Below are 12,345 nucleotides of genomic sequence, written 5' to 3'. Positions count from 1 at the left end.
TTTATAATACCAAATTTCACCATTTAAAAGATTTTATGCTTGAAATCACAAACCCCCTGGATCTTCCCCTTTCATTATTTAAAAAGGTTGCACAATCAGACTTGACATACCATGAGACTTCCATTCCTTTTCAGCTCTGCTTTGGTCATCCTTTCATTAGTGTCATGCTTATCACAAATACGTACATTTGAAAAAAGTCTTCCCCCACACACCAAAAATAATCTGTATCATGCTCTGTCTTCAAAACTGTTACAAAAATTACCCCTGCTGCATGTCACACCACAGACACAGCTGAACACAGTGGTATTACTTACTAGGAACTCCAGACACCAGCCGTAGTGGACGTAATACTCGGAAAGCCCGCAGTGCTTTAACATCAAATCCGGCACCTTTTCCTCCTATTGAATTCCCCCCATCTGCTTTGGTTGCTTGTTCTAAAATTGCACTAAAAAGCCTGCAAAAAGAAAGAGGAAACAATCTGTAGGCAGGCAGCAAGGCTTGGGCTAAACAGGAACAGAGATCATCACCATCATATCACCCAAGCTATCTCACAGACCTGTGAAGGGTGTCACACCTCTCTCTGACATTCCCATATGGTGGAGGAGAGACAGACTCTTCCCATATGCAACAGCCTATTGGGGATGTCTATACCATTTGCAAAACACTTGTTTCTGGAGCAGACATAAACATGACAAAAAGCTCCTCCTTCACACTCCTCCATGGCTCCTTGCAGCCAGCTATGGGCTACCAACACTTGCTGTCTTTATTAACCAACAATCCACCCTGGGGGAGAAAATCATCACCCTTAATTAAGCCAATTATTAATTATCTGCCACCCACTTTACAAAGAATTAAGATTCACCAATGGGACCGCAGGTACAACTCAGTGTAAACTTGAGGACCCTTCAAGGGGCAAGTTTTTAGTTAGAGTGTATGCTCACACTGTGTGCTTGTGGATCCATTTGTAAATCCCCTGATGCACTGGCTAAGGAGAGTGCAAAACTGTAGGAGTCTTATTATCAGAATGTTTTATTATACCAGCCTTAATGTTTTATCTTGGCTAATAGGAGTAGATGCTTTAAGGAGAAGATGTCTCTCTCAGAATGCATTTAAAAAGGCAGAGCAAGAAAGAAAAGGCAATGTTCTTCTGTAAAAAACCTGAAGACTCACCCTATCTGTTAATAAGAACTTGATTTAATAAATTAGCTTTCAGGAAGCAGCTTCCATTTTTCTGGTAAAACATTAGTACATTTGGGGGAGAACGGATTCCTCATGAATTTGCTAATGATATTGCTTTCAGCCTTGAAATCCTCAGCCTGAACCCAGCCAAATTCAGTAGAGGTTAAAAGCTGTTCCAGCCTAAAGGGATGTTTGGAGCTCTGTAAATAAGGCTTGCCTGGGAGTGGCAGAGACCCTTTGGTCTGTCGGGTGCCATGGAGGTAGCACAGACAACTTGAAAGAAACTTCCTGAGATGAGAGAACCAGTCCAGATGGAGAACCTGGACAGAGCAATGGTTTCTCTTGTAGACTTTGCAGTCTGTGGTGCCCCTCTCAGGATCTCATCCATATCCTGATTGGCACATTCCACAGAGAGCCCCCAGACCATGGGTCAAGCAGACACTTGTTGGCTGATGGCTTAACAAGCAGCTCCAATGCCTGCAGATAAATCTTACTGATGGGGTCACAAACACAGGGAGCTTGCCCTGGATATTAAAATGAAGATTCATTTACTGAAACATCTAAATGAACAGATTCCCTGAGCACTAAATCCACACAAAATCGTGGATTAGGGAACCGCAAATGCGAAATTCCTTTCTTAAGCAGGTTTTTGTTGATTTTTTTTTTTTTTAACTCATATTGAGAGTCTTATAAAACTTGTCAGCTGTGACTGAGAAACTCCTAACTGGATCTATTCAAAGCATCAACTTCAAGCACTGCAGAAAGATTTAACAACTAGGTAACGAGCATGGGAAAAACTGTGTGTGAGGAGGTTGGATGCTGAGCTTGTAGGTGTTGCAGAAGCAGGATACAGAGAAGAAAAAAGCAGAGCTTATGAAAAATACTGCATTGACTACAGATCTCACAGAGAGAGAGAAACAAGGGTTGATACAAAGAATGTGAATTATTGCAATGTATGTATCTCTTAAGCTGCGTACACAAATTATACAGTTGCAATTATCTGCTGGTCTTCATAATAGAAACACTGTAGGTCAAATTTGGCCTATTGTATTTTCAGTAAGCGACTGATTAAACTCTAGCAATGTGCTCTGTTTCACATTCAAACATTTCTATCTTTCTAGTCCATAGAATTCCCATAATAGATGATGAGTGACGTACCTATACAACAGATCCAGTCTCCTGGGATCCTCTAAAGGAAAAAGAATTTACTGCAGAAAGGATTCTAATACTGTTTTTCAGCTCCAAGACTGGGAATCTCAAGGAACTATGAATCAGCAATTGTGCAAAACTGGGGGTCCATTTTCCTGATCCCCATTTTCACTGGCCCCATGTTTTCCCAAAGAGCAGCTTCTTGGCACTGGGCACCAAGGCTCTTTCTGCTGCCACTTGTACAGTGAGCAAACCAGACTTCTCTAGAATTCTGCTGCCCAAGCAATGTCCTAAATTAGTTCAGGAGGAGCAGAAACACAACCAGTAGGACAGCTCACTCCTCTGGAGCTGGAGCCTGCCTTCCCAGGCTAGTGCAGCTCCACTGCAGGCCAGCTGGCCTTATTTTTGTGCTCCAGCACTGGCATGCTAAATGTACTCTTTTGAGGTACCCACCGTCATCTGCTTTTGCACTTCAGCAATAATTTGCAGTAATTCCTGCTGCTCCTAATTTTAAAACCTACATTTAAACTTGAATTGCATTATTCCTGCTAATCCTGCTTTAATGCATTTATTCCATGCTTTATATTTCCCCTGTACTAATCCTGCTTTTTCCTAATGCATTACAACTTCTTATTTCTCCCATTTATTTCACTCTGGCTTCTGTATTAGGGTCTAGCCTGCACTCAGTGTGGCCTACTGAATCTCTACTCCACTCTTCAAGTTTATAAAATATCCTGTAAATTTTTCTTCTTTGTCCTCAGCACCTCCCTCAATCAGGCATGGGCAGACATCCATTGATGTACAGGTACCTAATGCTCTTTGGTTTATCAGATAATTGTTTTCTGAGACTAAACAGCCAGATGGATGTTAAACTACTGATACAAAAGATGAGGCCAGAGGCCTTATATAGGAAATTCTGCTATTTGATGAAAATATTTTGGGAAAGTTTTCAGTAGGTATGGTGGAGCAAGGTGCAGTTCTTTATCAGTAGATGAGTTAGCATGCTCTAAACATGGGGTGAGAGAACACTGTGCTGATGGAGAAATATGAGTTTGGGTGGTAGAAAAAAGGCAAGAGGGCTAATCTCTTGTGGCCACTGGAAACCTCACCATTAAACTTCCTCTCCTCCAAAAACCAGACATCAACCTTATTTACTTTCACCTAATTACTTTCTGCCAGTGTAAATTCACGCCCCATTTTCATTTGGATATCATACTTTCCACTGATGAAGCACAATTAACATCACCTTAATTTCTGGATTTCATTTGTGACATGACTACACCTTAACTAAATTCATCTGACAGACATGAACTATAAGAGCATAAAACCAAAATTTTATCACATGCATGTATGGACATGCTCCATGCTTTGTTTGGGGTTTTTTACATTTCCCTGTGAAGTAAGAAGCTAGCTTCCCTGGGGTTTTTTTCTTGTATTTTTCTATTTCCCTTTTGACATTTGATATATCAAAAGGGTTTTCACTTTGCTAGATGACCCCAACAGCAGCATGATAAGGCTGTAACCTGCTCTTCATCTCTTTCTCTGTGGGGAGTACACTGTGATTTTTATAGCATAAAAAAAAAAAAAAACAAAACTTGTCATGGTCCTCCAAAATATAGGTAGAAAACAGAGGCCTTGGTATTTCTAAGGCCAAAAAGCAGCAGAAAAACATAGCTGAAAAAAAATCCTCTTAGGTATAAAAAAAAAAAAAGAGTAAAGCACAAAGGTTTTTTTCACAGTGTTTTACAGTTCACCTGTGATTTGTGAGTGTGAAAATGTTTGGATCTTCCCTCTAGAAACTTCCCATAGGTCTTCAGTAAGACAGAAACTGGGACCACATTTTCCAATCTGCTCTGACTTCAGATCTTGTCCAAATATCTTCACTGCTTCCCTTCCCAAGTAAGACTATAACACTGCCTTTCAAATTACACCACCTTTTTCTCTGGCAGTAGTTACAGGTCCTTGGAGAATGACTGTGCTTGGCAGACAAACCACAGCACTGCCAGGAAAGACATTTATTCTTCCCTCACAGTATTGTCAAGCTGGTCTTCTCTCAAGAGAAATTTCATAATATTAAGGGACATCACTGTGATATTTGAAAGTTTTAGTGTTTTCCTAAAGAGGAACAGCAAAAATGAAGGAAGAGGGAGACAATTTTCCTAATCATTAGTGCTTGTGGGTTGTGCCTCATTGAGTGGCTTAGGAGTCTGGTTTCTACTATTTATTAATAATGTTGGTAGAGCCTCTGATTGATACCCTCACACAGACATTCTTCAAAGCCGTATTTAAAGTGCTGCTATAGCAAGGTCAGAGGCTATTTAAAGAGAAGTCAGATTCAAACTCTACAAGACCTAGCTGATGAATAAACAGGTCTCCCACACTTCAAGAATGATAAGCTGCTACAAGCTTACAGTTTAAAATGCATCCTTTCACCAGAAAACAGAGCAGCTGTATTCAGGGCTTCCCTCTGCTGCTGTTGCATATTCCTATGGCCTGTTAGAATCCCTGACTCTAAAATCCCTTTGGATACCAGGGGATCTATCTTCAGAAGGCAGGGGGAAGTATACAGGCACATTGTTATAAACATTTTTCATAGCAAATGTGACTCCCCTCTAAAATTTATACCTGTTCCTTCACATGTCCATTTTCCTCTTACTCTACTGACTAGTTCATGTTAAGGTGAAGGAAGCCAGATGTGCTATTATCTATTGAAGTTATATGTGGTGAAGTATAGGTGATTTGAAAAATCTAATTTTTCTCCTTTAACTTGCAACAGTACTTGAACAAGTGCTTCCCACCTAGCCAATGCTTTGTAGGATCTTTGAAAATTAGAGATGATTAGTAAGGCAGAGCAAACACAAATGGCAATTATCACAGTCACACCATCCTTTGCCCCATACACCAAATAAATCTCTCTGCTTTCTGCCCCAGTGTTCAAATTACTCAGCTTTCTCCAATAGCTCCATCAATACGTAGAAAAAGGCACCAGAAAGAAATGTTATCAGCACTTGCTTTCTTCCTCTTTCCTCTCTGTTTTCCAAATTTATTTTAAACCTTTTCCATGGGGCTTCCTTCCTGGCAAAATATTCAAATACACTGAAGTTTAAACATAATGTCACTGAGGGATTTCAGACAGCCCCTAGGAAAAGAAGACAGGGCAGGAGAGGAACAGATGGTATCACCAAGTAGATTTTGCAGAGGGGCTGTGGAGAGGGAAAAGCAGCACACCAGCCCAGGCTGTGGTACTGTACCAGTGAGTTTAAACAGATAAACATCAAAGGAACCCATCTGGCCTTGAAGTGGAATCTGTCACTTGAGATTGTTGCTATTTAACAGAGACCTTGGGGTCTTGGCCATGTTTATTATACTCATGTAATCCTTCCCCAGTTACATTTTTTCTTCCCCATCTCCTGACTAAGAGCTGCTGGAGGCAAAAGCAGACAGAGGAGCTGAGAGCTGCAGCTTGTGTCATTGGCAAGGGAATTAATTTCAGCCTGAATATCATCTTGCTGATTAACTGCCCTCGTAGGAAAATTGAAAAGGACTGTACTTAAACTAGATATAATGCTGCTCTGTGATTTCTGGAGTCCTGCTGTCTCACATCCAATGGAAAAAGAGGAGATAATGTGTCCTCTCTTTAAAATGCCCCTTTCTCATAAAACTGAAAAGGGAATAATCACATTCACAGGAGTTTTGTTCTTCAATCTTTCTTCAACTTAGGCAGCAATTTCCAAACAGGTGAGATATCCGATGGCACTTAAAGGCAGAACCAATGATGAAATTGAACATCATTACCAGGGGATGGGGTGGGGATTTTCCAGTTTTCAGGTACTGACATGCTAAGGGATCCTCTGTCTGTGGGTAGGAAAAAAGGAGAAGCACAATGGGCGTTGCTGTAAGGAGAAGGTATGCTCATGTGGAGCAGAGAGGTCTTGAGACTAAGAATAGGCTTCAGCCTCTTCTCCCTCCCCCTCACTGGGAATTCTCCTTCCACCCACTCTTATCCATGGTGATGGGAAGTGGGAGGTATTGGGAAGCACACAGCACTTTGCTGATTAAATATTTTGGAGCCAGCACAAAAATGGTCAGGAAGGCAGATTGGTGTGGGGCAGAAATTGTGAGGGGGTTTTGATGACTAGGAGTGTCCCTTTTGACGTTTTCCCTAGGAGCTGATGCAGGGTTTCCTTGGGAAAAAGGTGAAAAGACTACAGGTATTTGTGGGCGATGAAACTCTCTAACAATGGAGTGGTGGGAGGATGGGACAAATTATTCAGGCAAAGAAATACTTGTTCCCTTTGTATTCAGAGGTAGTTTATCCTTCACCTCTTCTCTTCAACAACCACAATTCCAACCCCTTGCTTATCTCTAACCCGTAGGCAGAAAAAGCAGAAGATGCATTATTTTGCTTTTATTCAAATAAATTAAATGCCAAATTTGAAAAACATGGAGAGAAATAAGAATTAGAAATGTTGCAGCTCAAAGTGGCAATTTGATCTACAATAGTAAAACTAGTCTTTAAAAAGGTTAAAAGATTTAAGAGGTCAAAATTAAAAGTGTTGAAATCACCAGCTGAGCAGTGCAATTGAACTGAGGAACTAATTTTTGTTTGCAAGTAGGAAAACGTGTGATTTAAATTTTTCTTCCATCTTCCAGAATGAGAAACATCAGCAAAAGTTCACATTATGGCAGAATTTATCTGTCACCAAACTCCTAATCTTAATTAATGGATTACCTAGATATTATTTTTTAAAATTCATACAGATTTAAAAACAAATGCATTTTTTGCAGTTAAGCACATTCAGGCAATTGACTTTATCTAACAGCTTTGGACTGCTTTCTCTTCTTAATTCCGGCTCCCAAAGAGCAGTTTAATTTCCCTGTCTTGCAAACCATTAAAAGGGTGTTTACCAGAGGAACAGGATGGACAGCAAGGTCTAACATCACCCATGTGTAACAAAGCATTGACCCACTCTCATGGTCCCAAAGGTTGCCAGTATCCCCATGTGGACAGTGCCTTGAAAAACAAACTTGGTACTCACCCTACTACCACAATTATAAAATCTAGTAAATTCCAGCCATTGCGGAGGTAAGCGTTGGGGTGAAAGAGAAGTCCGTATGCTATTACTTTTAAAAATGCTTCCACTGTAAAAATTATGAGAAAGAGATATTCCACTCGTTCCTGGGGAAGACAAGAGAACAAGAGAGATGCTGGTTAGTGTGACAAATCACAAATCAGGATGTTTTCTTCTGTCCTAGTCCACCCCTGCAGTGTCCAGCTCACTGGCTGCCACCAGGGTACACCTCCCACTCAGCGTGCTGGCCAGAGGGCTTTGCTCCTCAGCCTTGCATGGCCTGCAGCCCCTCTGACAGTACAAGGGGCAGTAAATTTTAGTTCCATTCTGAAATTTGCTGCCCTTTTCTTGGCAGGGACTGACCCCTGAACTGGCTTGTGCAAAGCAAAGGAAGGGAGAGGGTCAGCAGGAAGTTCCCAGGGCAAATATTGCCAGCCAATAATGAGCTGCATCCAGCCCTTTTCAGCCTCTGGAGAGGAAATGTTGCTGCGTGCAATACTGTGGAGAGAGATGGGGAGAATTAAATGAGCCCACCTGAGACTGATGTGTATGTCAAACTGAGCCTTCTTTGGGATTCCCTTTTCTGCTGCTGGGGAATAAGTAGGCTGAATATTGGTGATAAGTGATTCACAGATCAGGCTGACTAACGCTAGAGGCTTTTAGTCATTCTGTCAGAATTGTACATATCCCTGCAAAATGCAGGCTGCAATTAAGCATATCCAAACAAAGGCACTTCCAGTTACAGTAGAGCCTGATTTGGGACAAAAAAGCAGGCTTTTGGAGTCAGTACACAGGCTCCCCATCTCTCATCCTCAGGGCTTTCAGCCCCAGTGAGGAATAAGGATAGCAGTATTGCAGAAATGGTAGGGATTCTCCTCCTAAGTAGGAGGGAAACTGCAGCATTAGGTAATCACTACACAAGTGCTGCGTGGCAAGCTGAGTGGGAGATAAGTACATGAAAACTAAATGAGAACAGAAGGAGACCAAGTCCCTACAAGGTTAAACTACAAAGTCATTAGAAGTTCACACTGAAGAAATAAAATCTGAGATAAATACAAATTGAAACATCCTAGGCATTCCTGACATATCTTCAAGGATACCCAGCACAATAGTGAGACATTTTTTTTCTGCTCCAAATTCCAACTGCCCCGTTCCTCTGTCCAGCTGAATGCATGTATGACATTTTCATATTATACAGCAATAGAGAATGAGCAGGATTACAAAAAAATTAGTTCCATCATTTGACAGCTGCCCATTTGAATATCTTCAATTCAGCTCTGGGTAATTAACAGCTCACAGGAAGCCTGCAGATCCAGAAAAAAAAAACCTATTGCTAGTTCATCTGCATGTTTACATTAATGTGATATTTTAAAAGGCTGAGAAACTCCATCTGACAGTAGCAGGCACATTTTTGTGCTTTAAAATATTGCTGGTTTGCCTCAGACAATGCTTTCCCAATGCCTGCAGTATCCCCCAGTGCTTAGTACAAGGAATGCCTAAAAAAAGAAAAAGTGTCATTCTGCAGTTATCTGATCCAGTAGTAAAGCTTTTGAACACACCCACAGCAGAGGATTTGTCTGTCGTTGTCCCAGATGGAGACACAGCAGCACACCAAGGATTTCCCTTCCCTTGAACTCAGAAAAGGAAACAACAGCACACAATACTATGTTCCCAGCTCTACAAATAGTAAGTCCTTGCAACCAGGAGTCCAACCAGGGACTTGAGCACAGGAAATAGCCCCATGATGGCTCCATGAAAGGACTGACATAGCGGTCCTTCTTCCACTACAGCTGAGAGCTGTCCCAGTACTGATACACAAATCACAGGCAAACAATGATCCATCTCCAGGTACACACTGGTAAATCAGGACCAGCTATTGTGGAATCTCTCAAACAAAAATGAAAAGAAATGCAAAATGACCCCATGATGGGAATTCCATGTGGTCTTCCCAACTGCCCTGCACCTTTGTGCTGCCACGTGGCTCTACCAAAATGGCCCGAGGCCCAGCCCCACACAGACAGCTCATGGGAGCTCTGTCTCATGGAGCAATTCTCCATGAGACAGAGAAGGTAAAGCCTGTGCAGAGATCGAAGAAAGATGAAAATGGGCTCTGAGGGGGAAAAACCTGCCCTGAACTGAGGATAGGAATAGGGAGTGCTGTGCCTGAGATGAACATGGCCTCACCAGTGCCAAATGAAAACCTTTGAGGAAGGAAGTGAAGATTTCTCTTTTGACAACCCAACCAATAATTAGTCTTACTTGCTCCCTGTTTCAACCGGGGCCTTTGCACAGTTGTGGGCAAGCTCTTTGTCCCCTTCTCACAAAAAGGGCCAAACTACTCCTCATCCTGCCTTTGAGGCTGCCTTGCAGACTCAGTTCATCTCCCTCCATAAACACATCCAGGCTCATGACAAAGTGTTGCAGGCCCTAAAACCTCTTTTAGTAGCCACAGCTGAGATGGCACAAGGGGATGTGGAGGAGCCCACCCACTCATTCAGCAGCTCCAGGGCCATTAGAAGCAGGTGGGCAGAACAGGTGAAGTGGAAGGCCCAAGGTTGATCCTGTGCCCAGCAATTTAACAGCAGACATTGTCACTGGCCCCCAGGGACAAACGCTGCTGCCAGCTCTGTCTGGCTTTGTTCTGCACAGCCACAGCACTCTGCAGGCCAGCACAGCCTTTCCACTCCATGAATTTCACTGAAATACCTGTGCTAGTGCCAGCAAAAGGAGTCCATGAAAGAAAACACTTGGGAAAATTCTGGAACAACTTTTTTTTTTTTTTTTTTTTAATTAACTACTATTTTAAAAATATTTAGTGCTGTACAGAGCAGACAATATATCAACAACTAACTTGTTCTATTTGGCTGGGTTTAGGAGCCTCATACCTTTTCTGTCTCTAAAGATGCCTATGGGAATACAGACACTTTTTGTTATTGTAATAAATGCTGCTTGTTGAACCATGTTATGGGAGTAATAACACACCAAAGTAATGCACACAAATGCATGTATATACACCTATACATTGATATATACATATATGCAACTACATGCTCTTTGAATAAATTCCTTACAGTTCTTCAGCTAAGGTGGAAAGATCCATAAAAAAATAAAATTCTATAAAAGGTTCTGAAATTAACATAAGATACAGAATGTTGAGCTGAGGATAGGTTTTATGATCCTCTGCACTTAAATTAATGATTTCAGGGTGTAAAACTGAAGGAAAAATACTGCTGAGATTAAACAGTGCAGCTGCTCCAAGACCATTTCAGAAAGCCACTCCTGCTCAGACTCCAGAAGAATTTGAAAAACCGACTAAATAACTTGTGTCCCTTTTTCTTCCTATACTATAAAATTAAAGAGCCTTTATGAACAGAGCATAACTCAGTAATGACATAACACAACTGAGTTCCCCAGAATGTGGACTGCAGCCCCACTTCTGATGCCACCTTGCCCAGAGAGGGCAGAGATGTGACTCAGCCACTCCCTGTCTCAGGTTAGAAGTCACAGGAGTGTCTCTCACCCTCAGCAGCCACAAAACAATGAATTTGTCTCTGCTGAATGGGCATCTGCACTTTTGATTGCTCATTTGAAGCTTTGCTCTCACAGATGAGGTAGACCACAGTCCAGTGTTTCAATGTCCCAAGGGACAGAGCACTGCAAAGTATCCATCATCTCAACTCCTCTGAGAAGCTATTTTGGTATAATTTTAGAAGAAGCCAAGCTAGAAAAATATTGGTATTTCTCTCTGAGAGAGTTCCCTGCTGACAGGGAGGGAGGGAGCTGAGCACTACATTTGTGGGACTGAAAGGAGATAGCAACAGCATTGCCCCTTGGAACACTAATCCAAACCACAGCATCAAAAGAGAGGGAACTTTGGAGCTGCAAGAAAGAAGGAACAGTATTGTTTTATTTGTCTCTTAGAAATGGGAGCTATGGTCATGTGGCTGAGGCACATGAAGCATACTGCAGGCTGCAGAATTACAAAGCAGGAGCTTCCTCCTTGGACAATAGGGACATAAATGTTTTGAAAACCAAAGGAAAAAAAAAAGCCAACAAAATATGACTGGAAGAAGAGAAAGGATAAAAGTTTTAGAAAGTAGAACAGTCCCTGGAGCACACATGTTCTGGGACTGGCTGTACCCCTGCTTGACTTTGTTTTGGGGCTTTTTTGTAGATCTAGGACACGAGCATCAGCTACCCTAGCTGATACATCAGCCAGCAATAACACTGCCAAGAAGCAACCTGTACATCATCTTACTCATAACAAAGAAACAAATATTAGCTTACTGTAAAGTCTGTAAGATATATTACCCAAAGAGGATTACTGTATTATGTATGAAACCCCTCTAATCCCATGTGTCTTCCAAAGCAGTCATAGGTTTGGTTTTGTTTATAATTTTTAAACTGTAGCTAATGTCATCTTGGGTTCATAAAAGGAACCTGAAAACAGGAAATCCAAGGAAATTACTCTAGGGTGTCATAAGGCTTTTCTCCTGTCAGAAAGTGAGTAGATCAGTGCTATTTCTGAGAAATGGTCATCAGAATGATTCACTATATCTTGATCCCAGCTCTCTAAACTCTATCCATCCATCCATCCAGCAGCACTGCTTAGTTATAACATTTTCATTGCAAGAAAGATTAAATCACAATCAGGTTCTTGCATTTCATACATGCCAGTTGAAAGAGCTTACAATCTAAAATTCAGTCACCAAATGTTTTCTAGGACTTTGCTGTCTCTCTCTCTCTCCTTGCACTCTGACCAGCTTGCTACAAACCATGTTTCAAAAACTACAGTTTATATGTTTGAAGTAATGAGTCACAAGCACTGTGCAGTTAGAACCTTTATGGGGCTGCCTGTTTGACCTCAGCTACATCTAAGCCTGCATTATTATTCCCTAAAGCTTCCTTAAACATAAGAGAATGCATCTCTTCAGTAATGCAAATA

General features: G+C 41.5%; 1 protein-coding gene across 1 annotated transcript in view; it reads right to left on the bottom strand.

Moving 5' to 3' along the window:
• The window catches only part of CACNA1C (calcium voltage-gated channel subunit alpha1 C), a 416,820-nt gene that overhangs the window by 188,205 nt on the left and 216,270 nt on the right, over window positions 1-12,345 (bottom strand). Inside the window, exons 4-5 of the mRNA XM_054514808.1 lie at window positions 7,368-7,507; window positions 315-454 (exon numbers count right to left, since the gene is read on the bottom strand). Coding sequence (XP_054370783.1) covers window positions 315-454; window positions 7,368-7,507 — 280 coding nt within the window. The remainder of the gene's footprint in view (window positions 1-314; window positions 455-7,367; window positions 7,508-12,345) is intronic.

This window comes from Molothrus ater, chromosome 5, assembly GCF_012460135.2.
Source record: "Molothrus ater isolate BHLD 08-10-18 breed brown headed cowbird chromosome 5, BPBGC_Mater_1.1, whole genome shotgun sequence".
Classification (NCBI taxonomy): domain Eukaryota; kingdom Metazoa; phylum Chordata; class Aves; order Passeriformes; family Icteridae; genus Molothrus; species Molothrus ater.
The sequence above is the reverse complement of the archived record's forward strand: the minus strand, read 5'-3'. Positions and strand labels throughout refer to the sequence as shown.